The 15,819-nt window shown below is 40.2% G+C and overlaps 1 protein-coding gene across 1 annotated transcript in view; it reads right to left on the bottom strand.

Moving 5' to 3' along the window:
• The window catches only part of CAND1 (cullin associated and neddylation dissociated 1), a 46,340-nt gene extending 31,829 nt beyond the window's left edge, over positions 1-14,511 (bottom strand). The window contains exons 1-3 of the mRNA XM_053255047.1: positions 14,118-14,511; positions 7,125-7,268; positions 2,346-2,500 (exon numbers count right to left, since the gene is read on the bottom strand). Of these exons, the coding sequence (XP_053111022.1) occupies positions 2,346-2,500; positions 7,125-7,268; positions 14,118-14,185 (367 nt within the window). The 5' untranslated portion in view covers positions 14,186-14,511. The remainder of the gene's footprint in view (positions 1-2,345; positions 2,501-7,124; positions 7,269-14,117) is intronic.
• Positions 14,512-15,819: the final 1,308 nt, after the last annotated feature.

Here is a 15,819-nt window from a genome sequence, read left to right as displayed (position 1 = left end):
CAAACCTGAGCCTTTTCTAGCGTTGCCCCAGAAATTTGGAATGCACTTCCTAATGAAATTAGAGCCTCCCCTTCTCTGGGTGTTTTAAAAAAGGACCTGAAAACATATATGTTTAATTGGGCTTTTAGTTTACCATTTTAAAGTGTTAATGTTTTAATTGTGTTTTGAGATTGTGAACTACCCAGGGTCTTGCATATGGAGTGGTATAAAAACGTGTTAGTTGAATGAATGAATGAATGAATGAATGAATACATAAATAACTCTCAACATATTGAAAACAAAAAGAAACCCAAACACAGGAATCATAATCCACCAAATGGAATCAATGAGTAAACCCCTGCCTGCTGCTCTTGATCACAGCCCAGATCACAGCCCAGGGAGCCAGTGTGGTTAAGTGATTAGAGTCCTGGACTAGGACTGGGGAGACCCGAGTTCAAATCCCCATTCAGCCATAAAACTAGCTGGGTGACTCTGGGACGGTCACTTCTCTCTCAGCCTAGCCTACTTCACAGGGTTGTTGTGAAAGAGAAACTCAAGTATGTAGTACACCGCTCTGGGCTCCTTGGAGGAAGAACGGGATATAAATGTAAAAATAATAATAATAATTATTATTATTATTATTTAACGATTACTTTAAAAGAGTATTAGGAATGTGAGCAGGTAAAGAAGGATGACCCCAGAGAAAACATTCTACTGTTGACTTATTTTCTGAGGAAATCAAACTTAGGAACGCTCTCAAGCTTTTTTCTTTTCAGCAATTTCAAAGTTTATATATCAATCTAGCCATATTGGGCTCAGTGTATGTGTTTATTTCATGCACAACATTAATGACCCAGGTACACAAAAGCAGTACTTTGTGGCAGTATCAGATATTCACTAGCCAATTGGCATGCAAGATCTTAAACCTGAACTGAAAGCCATTAACAAAATTAGATTAGGAACCATGCTGAGTTATAGGGGTTTTTTCCAATTTTGATGTCAAATTCCTTATTGTTTCCTGTGCTCAGCAGGAGGTTGGACTAGAAGATCTCCAACTCTAAAATTCTATTATTCTTTCCATCATTTTCACCTTTTTGAAGGAACAGTTACAAGCATTTTGATATTAAAAACAAGATTTTTCTTTAAGGCAGATGTTCATAATCCAGCTAAATGGTATAATACACCATTCAAATTAGTAGGCGTTCCACTATTAACCCCAACAGGTACTGCACCCCAAGTCTGTGTAACAAAGTCATCAACACGAATGACATTGATGTAATTACTGGTTAGATCAATATGTAGCATTAACAGAGCAGGCAAGCAGGAGAATAGGAACAGGATGAGACAAAAGGGCATGTAAAATATCTATCTGAAGGTGGTTCAGAGTGTGATGTGGTGCAAAACTCAAGGCACCACAGGTCTACTAGAGTACTATAGATTGTTCTTCCTGCTACAAATGTCACATAGTAAAAATGACAATTATGCTACATGATGCAGGCAGACATTACCAGGAAAATTAAGCTGTGTTATGTGGTTGCCAGGAGTCGACACCGACTCGACAGCACAACTTTACTTTTATGATAAGCACAGTCGGCATACTTTCAGCAGAAATTCTGGTTCATGTTGTACAACATAGTGGTGTCAACCACTATGAAATCTTAGAGACTAATCTAAGAAACATGAAATCTCAGTTAGGAACCAATAATGTTGGTCCCCCGGCTTTAGTTCTTGAACTCTTCTTGCTTCCTCTCTTCAACTACACAAATACCCCAGCTAGATATTTTCAGCAACAGGACACTTAACAGCAAGAATGACAGTTTCCCCAACCCATCAGTTTTAAGTTAGACAGCAGAAAAACAAGTAATCTCCAACTCATGGAAATCTCAGCTAGAACTTTATCCAAACCCAAGTTCATTAGTCAAAATCTAACTGAAGGAGAAATAATTGAATATAGCAATATTGCCCCAAGAAAATTTTAGGTTGTCAATGGGGACAAGTGATGCTGGAGGGCAAGGTCTTATTCCCAAAAACCCTTTTGCCATAGCAGCACCTGCAGGCAGCATCTGCAAGTGCCGAGAAGAATGATCCCACATTTGGATGCTGTCAGTCACCATTTTTTTAAAAAGTCAATAATGAGGCAAGACATGACCATGGGTCATTTCGTGCCTCATTCTAGACCCCCACCACCAAAAAAGGCAGTCAGCAGCAACCAGCTGCTGGGATCATTCTTCTCAGTGGTTCCAAGTGCTGTTTGAAATTGCTAATGTAGTGAAAAACATTTTCAAAAAGAAAGATAAACCACTCCAGCACTACGGAGAGGACAAGTTGCTTTGGGGGAATACAGAGAAGTAAGAGGAAAAAATTACCACTGGAAGCAGGAGGAAGTTCTCCAATGACTGTTTTAAGGCCAATGCTTGAAATATCACGCAGCTGCTCTTTATCAGAAAGCATGTTAGTACAGAGGGTATCTACAATTGTCTCCACTTGGTATTCTTTCACCTTACTCACCAAGGGCCCGAGGCTGTAACAAAACCCAAACAATATTCACTGAAGTTTAAAAAATGAATCAGTCACATCTAAAATGTTCACAGCTATAGCCTGTTTAACTCAACTGTATTTACAAGTAAAGTTAAAGCTAAAGTCTAACATAGGGTTAGTCATGTTTAAGACTATTTCAATCAATGGGCTTCACTCAACTTCACACTGGATTGTATGCATATATTTTTTCTATGATAATCTAGTTGTTTCTACATATTGTTTAATTGGCAAAACTGCCCATTTTCAAAGCTATGCTATCGTATGCACATATACTAACCTCTTCATCAAAAATCTAATTTACAACCAAGAATCAAGTGGTTAGAGCTGTCAAACTAAGGTTTAATAAGAAACAAATTTAATATAAAATGTATATTAAATATAACATTCAATGTAACTAATTTAAATATAACTTAGCCCTTAACATATTTTTCATCAGTAAGGACAACAGTATATTTGGATATATGTTTCATTCTATTCTGTACTAATTCAGTGTATATGTTTACTTTCCATATTTTGTAGACTATGCTTAGCCGATAAAACTGTCACAAATTAGATGCATTTTCCAGTTGTTTCAACTGTTGCTACTGAGAAAATGCTATGAGCTGGTTGAGAAGTCATTTCCTCTTTAAGACAAATGTTTGATTTTAACAGAAGACACAGAAGAAATTCTTCAAATGCAAGATGACCCCTCAATGGCTCCTCTACTATAGATGAGCTTCTTAAAACTTTGATTATAAATATTAAAGGGGAAAAAATCTTCTGATTTTCTTTAAAACCTATTAAATCAACTGTGGCAGGGTGGCGTTCCAACACTTTCTCCCCTTGTTATCTCTTACAGTAGACCATGACACCGTATAAGATTAAAGGTAGAAATTTAAATGTGCTGTAACTTATCACATAGCTAAGATAATGCTCATTCACCCATGCCACAACAAACATGAACAGGCAATAGGTCAATGCCAAAACATATCCTTCAATACCCAGCATTCCCAGTTAAAAGAGCTAGGGATCCTGCTAGGGTTATGAAAGACCTCCACCTGAGGCTTAGGGGAAACTCTGGTCAGCATAGTAGACAATACTCAGCTAAACAGACCAACCCTCTGAACAAAAAGGCAGCTTCATACTTTAGATATTTCACATACATAGCCAGAGTAAAGGATTTCTCCATAGACAATTATTAACATAGTTAGCACTATATAAACCACTACCTGAAATATATACATATTATTTCTCTATAATCAGGCAGTTTGAATGAATTTCAGATTCAATCACAGTATCCAAGTTCAGATATAACATTAAACCATAATGAAGCTATGACTAGCATAACTGCTAGCATGGGTTTTGGATTTGTACACAAGGAGGAAGAAATCTGCTGCTACTGTTCATGGCTTATAACAAGGCAGTTTGTTGATGCGCCCAAACCCAGCAAATCCCAGCTTGTTTTAACAAATTTTTATGAACAAGGCAGGATATCAAATCCTAATATGATATCCTCACTTGTTCAAAAACTATGGTTAAAGCAATTCATGAGTTTCTAGGTTGGTGTACAACAATAAATTACAGTTTTAAACTACAGACAGAAGCTGCAGTTTTCCTCCCTTCACATGCAAAGGGGAGTAGGGACCAAAAGCTCAAGGCTCATGGTAGTAATGCTAAACCATAGTTTAATCAGTCCAACCCACTGCTTTTAAATTCAACTAAGAAATAATATTCATTCTGATGACCATATGAGAGGTGTCAGACAGAAAGTGGATACTAACTTCTGTAGAGGTACATTTTAGATCTAAAAAAAAAATTCAAAAGAAATCGGTGATGAAAAAATAAATTAGAAAAAGGTTTTATCAAAACTGTTAAATATATTATTTTAATAACCTTAAATTATCAAATCAGTAGCTGTCGCTTCCTACAACATAGACTATATCTGCTGAAGAAACAGACTCATCAGTTCTCCTGAAATATATGCTACAGTATTAGTGGAGGAAATGACAGGTTGCTTACCAGTAACGAGTTCTTCTAGTGGTCATCTGTGCTCTTACATGAATGGGCTTTGCACCTATTTGTGTAAAGCACAGAGACCACGTCGAAGAACAACAGGTTGCTTACCTGTGACTTGAGTTCTTCTAGTGGTCATCTGTGCTCCTACACGAATAGGCGCAAAGCCCATTCGTGTAAAGCACAGAGACCACGTCGAAGAACTTCTGCAAACTAGATTAAACTAAAGAAATCTTGTCACACATCCACTATTTCAGAAGGGAAAATGAGATATCTGTAAGCACAGTGATAAGGCAGAAGTAAGTGGCATTTACAACAGTCTGTCAGTACCGTAAACAAGCTTTACAGTGGTCCCTCGACTTACGAACTACTCGACATAAGTATTTTTTGAGTTACAAATGGCAGTTTTAGATCCGGTTTTAGATGCGGTTTTTTCGACTTACGAATTTTACATGCGGTTTCCTTGACTTGCCTGCCTGTTTACTGCCTGTTTATTCTTGAAAAGAAATGTTCCTGTGCAGTTTGCAAGCCTTACTGGGGGTCTGGGTCTTTTTTATAGGCTCCGGAACGCATTAATCCGTTCCCAATGCATTCCTATGGGAAACCGCTTTTCGACTTACGAACTTTTTGACTTACAAATATGCATTCGGAACGGATTAATTTCGTAAGTAGAGGGACCACTGTATATCTATGGCCATACTTGAATGAAACTTTTACCTCACAATGTTGAGACACACAGGCAAAACACATGAACTCAAGAGAAAGCATGCTCAGTACAAATACATATAGATAAAACTAGATAAGGATATAATGATATAATAATAAAGGCAACATCCCTTTAAAATAACACAACTAAAATGCAAGGTAATTTTCTCAACCACGTCACTAGAAAATGTGGGTTAATATGCCTAGCAAACAAGGATATCCACAAGCCTAGAATGCTCACAAGTACACAACCAAAAAAGAACAGTTTAGTTTAGAAGATGTCTACATTTTCTTAACCATTTTTAAAGAGTCATTAGAAATATCAAAGTGAACTACAGAAACCTCACCAAGAAACAAAGGTAAAATAAGCATCAAGGCATGTCAGACATGTACCTTTACATGAAAGCAAAACCCAGAGGCAATTTCTCAACCATTCATTTATGAAGAAATCAAACACTAGTCTCATTCTTTAAAAAAATTAAATGCTAAGTCAAGTCAAGAGAAGCATCTTGCCCTTTATGAGCTGAAAAGACATGGCCACTTTTGACAGAATACCCAAAGCTACAAGTCAAGAGGGCAATCAACCAAGTTTTTCTTAGGGGCAGGAGTATTTAAAACTTGAAATGTTGTGCTTTACAAATATATATATATTTTTAAAGACAATGTTAAGCTGTTACTGCCACTTTCTTTACCTATAGAAGGGATAGATAGACTCCTAAATAAATTCTGCTTGTATTCACCATTCATAAGTAATATGCAATATATTTCTTATAAACTGCATATTAAAAGCATTTAAAAACCCACCTCTTCACCCAAGCTTTTTCAGTTCTTTAAAATTTTAAGGTTTTAATTTGTGGATGATTTTTAAATTGTTAAATTGTTTTAAGTTTTTGTATATATTTTAACTTGTTTTATGCTATTGTTAATCGCCCAGAGATGAAAGTTTGGGGAGCTGTACAAATGTGATAAATAAATAAATAAATATTAGAGGACACAAAAATAGACTGATTTGGGTAAATAACATTTTGCAGTCAAAATTATTCATACTTTTAAAAAAAAATCCAAATGAGTGTAATACAAATGTGTTAAGGTATGCTGTGCTCCTTATTTTGAAATGAATATAGTTGCAACACAGGGAACTCAGGTAACATTCATATGTATCAAATACAGAGCAAGAATTTTGTTAAGTAACCAAATCATTAAATATTGATTCACAACAAGTAGGATCTCAGAGTGGATCAGAGCACCATATATATGGTCCAACTATGAAATGGCGGGATCAGATTTATCGGATGCTTTACACAAATTCCTATGGACTAAGGCAAGAAGAGATAATCAAGAAATAAAATCCCATGCAATTAGAAACAGCTTGTTAAATGTTTGGGACAAATACATGAATAGAATTAGTCCGGATATTTCCCCTTTGGCATCCATTTTAAATATTTTTCTCCATGAAGAAGAAAAACTTAATAAATTCAGTCCTTGGAGAGACTGGGCAAGTAATATGCAAAAATTAACTATTGGAAGAGTCAAACCTAAATATTTATTCTCAAAAAGTGAATAAATCCTGGCATTTTATTAGATAACTTCAAGATGGCTGCATCTTCACATCTGAGATAAAGGAATATTTAAATTTCAGAACTATTTGATTATATGCACACTAAATATTAAATAAAAGATTATTACAAGTAGCATTACATCAGTAAGCATCATGATCTGATGAGCATCTACCCCACTGCACGTTCTCTCTTGTGCTCTCTCTCAGCAGTATAAGGCTTGGCATTTCTGAAGAGAGAACGCAGGACTAGATGGACCTCTACTCAGATCCTACAAGACAATTCTTTTGTCCTTATTATAAAATCAAGTCAGTGTATAAGTATTGCAAACTCTAGTCACAGAAACATACATACCATTTGACTGCGAGATTTTGCACTTCACCATTCTTATCTTCCAGCAACTTCAGAATCATTTTCACAACTTTTCTTTCACTATCATCATCCAACTTGATAGAATCTTTTTGTAGTTCAGTCATCAAATCATTTGTTGCCATAAACCTATGCAAAAAACCAGTCAATTCAGTTTGTACTCTATCAATTTCTACTATTCATCCTGAAATAAATTTTAACACTGAATGGCAAATAAAGCCAAATATTCTCATCCCCAAGTATCATAATTGACAGTAACGTATTTTTCCTGAATACTCAGACTTGAAAAAACATGGTTACAAGTAAATCACAGATTGCATACCAGCCACTTTTTATAAAAATGTTGTAATTCTTTTTTTTAATAGTAGGAGCTATCATATGAACAGCATCTTTATGTTATAAAGATCTTATCATATGAACAGCATCAAGCAGGGATTTGAACTGGCAACCTCTGGCTTGATAATCAAGTCATTTCCCCCTTGTGCCATTAGGTGGCTCAAGAGGGTTTACTTAATCCTTAAAAGAGGACAGCTACATAGCATTACACTCTTTTTCTATGGACCAGGAAATGAAACACATCCAGTGGTAGGAGTCTAACAGTGGAAGGTAGGCAGATGCAGTTTGCACTTCAGCTATTCAAATAGTCAATTCCAAGGCTGGACTGTGTATCAGGGATGTGTAGTACTTCCCACTGGTTCTGCATTCATAATACAAAGCAAAGATTGGAACCCCCATTTCAGTCAGACATGTATTGATGAAGTGGGAAGCAGTACAGTTAGCAGGGTTGATAAAAATCAATTATTTAAAAAATCAAAAAATCAATCATTTTTTTATTTAAATCAGATTTTTTAAAGTTTAAATTGATTTTAACTTTTTAAAAACACAATTCATAAAAAAGAACCTAAGTCAAAGATATCATAAATGCTAATCGTAACTTCTAATTATATTATATGAACATATTAACAACAGTATATGGGGACGAGATATAACAGAGCTGAGCAATTATATTCTGTCAGTCAGCCAGTCTTTATTATGGTCAGAAAACAGCAAAACAGAACAAGGAAGGGGAGAAAATACATTAGTACAAAATAAAAATACAACTCTAAATAACCTAAACAAAAGCTACTAACTTACAAGAAGCTAAACAACAAATTTGGCCACTTTATAAACAACAAAAGAATCTTTATTATTTAAAAGAAAATTAACATAAAATCATCTGAACGTCCTGGAAATTTCATTAATATTGGTAAAATCAGATAAACCTTGTCACAATAAAATCAACATTGAAAGAAGACATGAGGTACTGACTCAATCTCAACTGAATCACATGGATATCAGCGTTGGAAAATAGGCATATGATGGAATCTACCTTCCAATAGTGCTGAGGGAAGAGCGTTAAATCAGGCCCTAGATCAATCCTATTCTGCAGGTGGTATACATGCAGCACACGGGCACACAGTCAAGCCGTCCTTCCCCCTTATTTCTCTGAAACTGTAAAGGTATTAGGCCCATTCACACTCATACGACGAGTGTACGCAGCTACAGATCTGTACACAGGTATAGTCGTTCACATGTTATGTTGAATGCAGGTATGAAAGTACACTTACTATCTGTACCATGCATTTGAAGAGCCTGTATCAAGGCTCACTTTTAAAATGAACACAGGTACAGTCATTCACATAAAAATGTGTTCAAGTGTACAGACATTATACAGAATAATATCTGAATCAGGTTAAAGGTAGCCAATGAATGAATAAATCAGAGGATTTGAAGTAGATCTGAATGAGGAGGAGGAGGAGTCTGGATAAAAATGCATAGGATGAGGAGGGAGGGGAATAGAAAGTGAAACCAAAAGTGAACCGAAATGGGTTTCGGAGTGTATCCTCCATTGTCGAAGGAAAACACCTATCATGGAAGCAGGCCATAAAAGAGACACCATTTGGCAATATTCTACTGAAGTTCCTGTACCTGTGGATAAGACAGGCATGTGTGCGAAATGCAAACAGTGCAACAAAAGAAATGCAAAGCCTGGTTGGCCAAATGAAGCAGTTATGAGCAGTATGTACCTATTATAGTATGCACCTACTTTCTAAAATGAAAACCACATTTCTGAATACGTATTAAGGTTATGTTAGGCAACAAGAATGTACTTTTACTAGAAAATGCTGATTAAATAGAATCTTCCTGACTAGTGATTTAAATTGTTATTTAAATAATTAAAATTGAATCCTTCTGTGAAGCTATTTAAATCATGATTTAAATCAATTTTATTTAAATCCAATCAACCCCGTGAAGGATTGAGGGAATTTTTGCCAGGAAGAGGATGAAGTGAGAAAACTCCATGATCACTTAAACCAGTTAAAGATTTGGGAGTGTTATATTTGTACCCCAACCTAATGAACACTGATTCTGCAGGGGCGCACACAGACTGGGCCACCAGTTCCAGTCCTCCTAACATAAGGGGGAATAAGACTTCAGAGTGTTGCACAAAAGGAATAAGAGTGTTGCTTGTGCTCCAGAAGCACTCTGTAAGATTGGAAGCATGTCGCTGACCTTCAGTTACATATTTCTGGTCTTACAGGGCGCTTCTGAAATGCGAGCAATGCTCAATAGTCCTAGCCCCACAGTGCAACAGCATGTGTGCACAAAGACTGGGCGAGTTGTGTATGGGCTCCAAGCGTGCTCCCACAGAGCCACCTCATGTGCACTTAAGAGAAGATGTCAGCCATAGTTACAAAATGTATTTTCATACTGATCTAATCTTTCATCCATCATGTGGGACCCACTCATGCAAATACATATGGGCCTGTTGCAGGAACTTCACCGACATTTGGCATGCCTTAACATGCTGTTGCTGTCTAACATCCAGACTAATCAGGACCTGGTCTTCTCTATGGTTGCCCAGGGCTTTGGAATGCACTCTCTGTCAAAACAAGAGCTTCTCCATCTCTAGGTTAGGGATGTGCATGGAACTGGTTCGGAGGCCCTTTATGGGCCTCCGAACTGGTTCAAACAAATGGCAGGGGGTGTCTAATCTTAAGAGCGGGGGAGGGTGCACTTACCCCTCCTGCTGCTTCCCCCACCTCAGCGTCTGTTTTAATCCAAGCCCATCGCGTTGCCAATATGACTGGAAGTCTCTGATGCGCTGGCACATGCAGCCATGTTGGAGACTTCCAGACAACAGGGCGGCAGGGAGGTACACTGCCGCTCTGATGAGCTTTTTAAAAATTGGACACCAGTGGGGGAAAGTGGCGGGAGGGGTAAGTGCACCCTGCCTCACTCTTAAAGCAGCACTCCTGCTGCCTTCGAGCCTCCCTACCGCGATTCCGTGCACATCCCTACTCTACGTGTCTTTAAAAAGCCAAAAGACACCTGTTTTCAGTTAAAAACAGACGTTTTTAAAATAGGTGTTTTTAAAAAGCTTTAAACTCAAACATTTTCAGTTTTTGTTCCAATGTTGCTGTATTTTTAAGCAATGTATGCCATCTAGAGATACATTTATCAGGTGGTCCACAAATATGACAAACAAATAAATGATGCTGTGCTGACAGTATGGGAAAGGGGCAACATTAGCTGATTTCCATTTGAAGTCCACTCTACCTCCCAAAAATATGTCCCTGAGAATTTCATCTTCAGGAGGCCCAGTGGGTTTCAGAGGGAAGGGGAGATGGGCAAAAATCACTCCTCCCCTGTAGTGCCAACAAAGCATTAGTCTAGCTGTCAAGCACTCTGTCCAACATATTTAACTGACTTCTCAAATTGTTTGCATGTTTTCAGTTTTCCTTTTAAGCCCTCACACTAGAGCCAGAGCTAGTAATTGGTTTGCAATTCTGACATGTTGCAGATGTAATATTCTGAATCATTCATCCCTCTCTTCCCATTTTAGAGCTAGCCATGGGACAGCTTTATATCTGCTCCAATAGCAGTGAACACTGGTTGCATGCATGAATTGTTTCCTTTGCTAAGCAGGGTCTGCCCCGGTTGCATATGAATGGGGAACTACATGTGAACACTGTAAGATATTTCCCTTAGGGAATGAAGCCACTCTGGAAAGGGCATTGGCATGCTTGCAAGCAGAAAGTTCCAAGTTCCCTCCCTGGCATCTCCAAGATAGGGCTGAGAGACACACTCCTGCCTCCTACCTTGGGGGAGCTGTTGCCAGTCTGTGAAGACAATACTGAGTGAGATGGACCAATGGACTGACTTGGTGTATGACAGCTTCCTATGTTCCCATGATTAACTTCAGAAATTAAAGGGGATAGGAACTTGTACAAAAGAGGGAAGGGACTGCTCTGTGCATGATATGCTCTGATCTAGCATAGTGTCATTCTGATCTCTCCATATCTGCACTAGTCTTCTATGTTCCTTTTCCAGTACTCTTCTTTCATGTTTATTGTTCTGCCCTACACTGTGTACATGAAAAGAGGAGCAAGGCGATACCATTTCCCCAAACAACTCCTTGTATTTTTCAAGGTGAGAGGTGCAAGAAGCAAGCCTTGTGGCTTATGCATTTGCTGCTTGAACTCTTCCTCTTACTGGCGAGGATCAGAGGACATTAAGGACTCTCTGAAAACCCTTTCCATTTCAGGCAAGAATCTGAAGAGCAGCTTCTATAGCCCAATTCAGACGTTATGCTGTATGAGTGTACAGATGTCTGTATACCCATACATGTGTTTGTATGAATGACTGTACCTGGGTTCATTTTACAAGTGAACTTGTAAGTGATGCACGCCCTTCAAATTCATGGGACAGATAGGAAGTATACTGCTGTACCTGCATTCAACATAACATGTGAATAACTGTCTGTGTAAGATCTGTACCTGTGTGTACACTATATACTCGTATGCGTGTTTAACATAACGTGTGAAGGGGCCTAATGTCTTTACACTTTTAGAGAAAGAAAGAGTGGGGCAAGGGCTTAACAGTGTGTGCATGTGCTGCATGTACAACACCTGAAGTATAGGATTGATCAGATCTGTTATCTCTCAATTCCATAGACTGCTATTAACAAGTTCACACAATATAATTTGGAATTATTATTAATATTCATGATGATCTCTTTGACCTAGTTTTTTTAAATTGCTTTTTAAATTAAAATCTGACCAAAAAATCCAACTTAAATTTTAAAAAATCATTGATTTTTATCAACCCTGATCTCACACTTGCCATCCTTAAACATGGTTAATGCTAGCCAGGAAAAGATTCACATTTCTGCATTACTCTATTTAGATTTGCAAGAAACATGACAAACTACTATGTACAGCCCACATTCATATCAGGAAATAGTAGGTAACATGCACGTACAGGGGCGTAACTACCATTAGGCAAGGTGAGGCAGTCGTCTTGGGGCCCCAGAGCCTCGAGGGGCCCCCCAGAGGCACATCACATGACTCCCCACCCGCCCATGTTGCACTCCCTATGAATTATGTTGAGTCTCTTGGAGATCGGCAGGAGCAGAGAGTAAGGATTCAATGTGAACTACTGTAGATATTCACCGTATTCATAATGGGGATGTGAGTGTGAGTGCACGATATATTGTGAAGTGTGTTTGTGTGTGTATATCAGTGAGGGGCCCATTTTAAAATCTTGTCTCTGGGCCCCCTCCAACCTTGCTATGCCCCTGTGCACGTACCTTGCTGTCTGTTCATGTGTAAGACTACTACATTTAACAATCATGTGTGTTCTGTGTAAGGTTATATATGAAGAAGCATTTGTTTTACATATAACTTCCATGAAGTCATACTTGATTGAATTTGATTGATTGAAAACTCAAGAAAAAGCTGAAGCCAATTTTAACATCTCCTTTGTTACAAATTATACTAAATGCTATAATATTACAAAATATTAGCCAATATAATGTTCCTAAATAGTCACTATATATCTCTATAGAAGATCATAGTATGATTGAATGCAATGCACTTATAGGCCTATTTGTGGATAAAAATGCAAATGAAAACCATTTTGACACGTTTGTTTTGGTTGATGAAGCTGAATAAAAGGAAACATTTGTTCTAGATCAGAAAAGCTATCTACAGCATTTTCTCCATTAGAATATATAACAAGCTATCCAATCCAAAACACTAAGGAGGAGATAAAATGAACTTTTGTAATGCCATTTCATTTACAGCTTGATCACAGATATTTGTCCCAATGAGTTCTTTCCAAGTAAAAATGCTTTGCCATTACTGTTCACCCAACTCATTAGACATCTAAACATATTCCATTAATCCTTACGACCATGCTACTTAAGTCACCTTTTTCGTGTCAAATGAAAAATCAGTGTGAGAGATAATCAATATCGGAGATATTAACACAGGCTACCCAAACCCAGATCAAACAAAATATCGACTGAACATAACATCTACCTATGCAAACTTCCACTGCGGCCATATGAGAAATCCGATAGTACGGGGGCAATGTTGTTCCCTTAAAGAAAAGGTAGCATGAAATGACAGGGAGTAGATGCAGTGATCTCCAACACCCCCGCCCCCTCCTTTAGTGCATTTTGCGTCCTCAGCCTATTCACTTAGGGTTTACAATAAATACACAGATAAGCCGGTAGTGGCGCCAAAATTAATCACTGAGGAGTTTGTTTAGAATAAAGGAAGAGTCCGCTGCACACCAACAAACTGCCGAGTATTTAAGAGAGAACGCAGAGCACGCAGTCGAGGGAGAAGCGAGAGAAAAAGCGCAAACTTGGAAGACACCACCACCAACGCCGCGCTAGGGCCCGACATCACCTCTCCACGAAGCTCGGGAGGAGCACCAAGCCCAGGAACTGGGCCTGCAGTCCTCTTGCCCGACGGGCCTCGCCCAGGCCGGGAGCAGGTTGGGTGGGGCAGGAGACACTGAGGGAGCAGCAGCTGCTGCGGCGGCCCGCCCGGGGCAAGCCCAGCCCCAGGGGATGGGACGTGGGGTCTCCGAGGCCCTGGGTCGAGGGGGGGGGGCGCCGCGACAGTACCGGCCCCTGCCTCTTACCTGAAGTCCTTGTCACTCGACGTCATTTTCTCCAGCAGGTTGGAGATGTGGTACGAGGCACTCGCCATGTTGGAGATGGTCCCGGTGGGGGGCGCGTCTCGCCGGCTCCACGTCGCCCAGCGCGGCGTGCGGGGAAGGGGCGGGGGGCTCGGTGGGGCGAGGGAGCGCAGCGGCGGTTCCGCGCGGTCCTTTTCCCCAAGGCGGGGGCGGCGGAGAGTGAAGGAGGATTAGCGCGCGCGCTGTGTGGAGGTCAGTCTCATCGCCGGCGCCGGAGACTCGAGCGGGAAGAGAGGAAGGGGCGGGCGGGGGCGGAGGGAGAGGGCTGGGAGCGGTCTCTCGCCCAGGAGGCTGGAGGAACAGAGAAGGGCCCAAGCTCCCACCGTCTGTTTCCTCGCGCTCGGCCCCGAGGTCAGAGTTCAAGGAGGCCCTCGCGCGAAGAGCCGCGGCAACGTCGCTACTTCGCCACCTACGATTGGCTTCCCGTGATGCCGAGGGCGGAGCGCCTCGTGAAACGTCAAGACGCACATGGCGTAAAGCCAGCGCGAGCGGGACGGTTAATAAGCAGAGCGTTAGAAGCCTGAAGAGAAGACTTCTCGTCCCGGCATGCAGTTCTGCTCGCGTTTGAGGGAGTATCTAGCTCACTCCGTTGCATTGTGGGAGCCGGAGGCTATGCTAGTCTGTAGGGCACTACGGCCTCTGTTCTGAGACTGAGAACTAGTGTGAGAGGTGAGCTGAGCTGTGTAGAGTTTAGTTCGACTTGCTCTTGGACTGGCGATGTTTTCTTAATGATTTGTGTAAAATAGTAAAACTGTTTTAATTCACAATCTTCTGTAGTTTCACTTTGTTCTGTGTGTGCGATCGACTGAAAAATACGAAGGACTGTGTCGCATCTAGTTTGGGCTTCTCTTTAAGTGGTGGTGTTTTTCCCCATAAAGAAGAATCATTCCTGCGAATTCGTGGATAACACTTTTCAACAGAAAAATGCTCTCGGCGTGGTTTACATAGCGAATCATAATTTTGCAGTGAAATGCTTTCAGACTTTAAAAACCGAAGGGGGCGGTGAGATGGATTTCTCCCACCATGGCCCCAGGGGTAGCCCGAAGTTTTATGGTATCCGAGGTGAGGTGCAAAATGCTCCTTTGCCCCATGGTCCTAGTGGGGGGTGAGCCCCCTTCCCAAGTTAACCTTTGGAAGTGCATGAAAGGCTGGAACAGTGTTCCTCAATGTTTTTGGAGTCATGGACCAGTACATTATTTGTACACAGTTTCCCGGACCAGACGTTAGTAAGGGGATTGACCCAAACCCCCAGGCACCCCCCAAAAAACAATTTTGGGCAGCTCTCATTCCCGGGCAGCCCTCACTGCTGGATAATGTTCATTTTGAGGAAGTGAAATGAACATTATCTAGAAAAGAGGGCTTCCTGGAAATGAGCTCCGGAAAGCTCCCGGTGGCTCCTGCTAGCCCGGAATTTTTGGGGGTGGGGGGGTTTATTAGTGATGCCTCACGGACCGGTACCCAATGCCTTGCGGACCGGCACCGGACCACGGACCAGTGGTTGAGAAACACTGGGCTGGAAAAAAGGAAGGAGGGTTGCTAGCAGCATCCTCTTCTCATGGTGTGGGTAACCAATAATTGCAGTCATTAGTATTTTCAATGCTTTCCTTTATATTTAATAATCATTAATATGCTGGACATTGACCTT

Source organism: Hemicordylus capensis, chromosome 5, assembly GCF_027244095.1.
Source record: "Hemicordylus capensis ecotype Gifberg chromosome 5, rHemCap1.1.pri, whole genome shotgun sequence".
In the NCBI taxonomy this organism is placed as follows: Eukaryota; Metazoa; Chordata; class Lepidosauria; order Squamata; family Cordylidae; genus Hemicordylus; species Hemicordylus capensis.
Note: the sequence above shows the minus strand (reverse complement) of the source record. Positions and strands in the feature narration are given on the sequence as shown.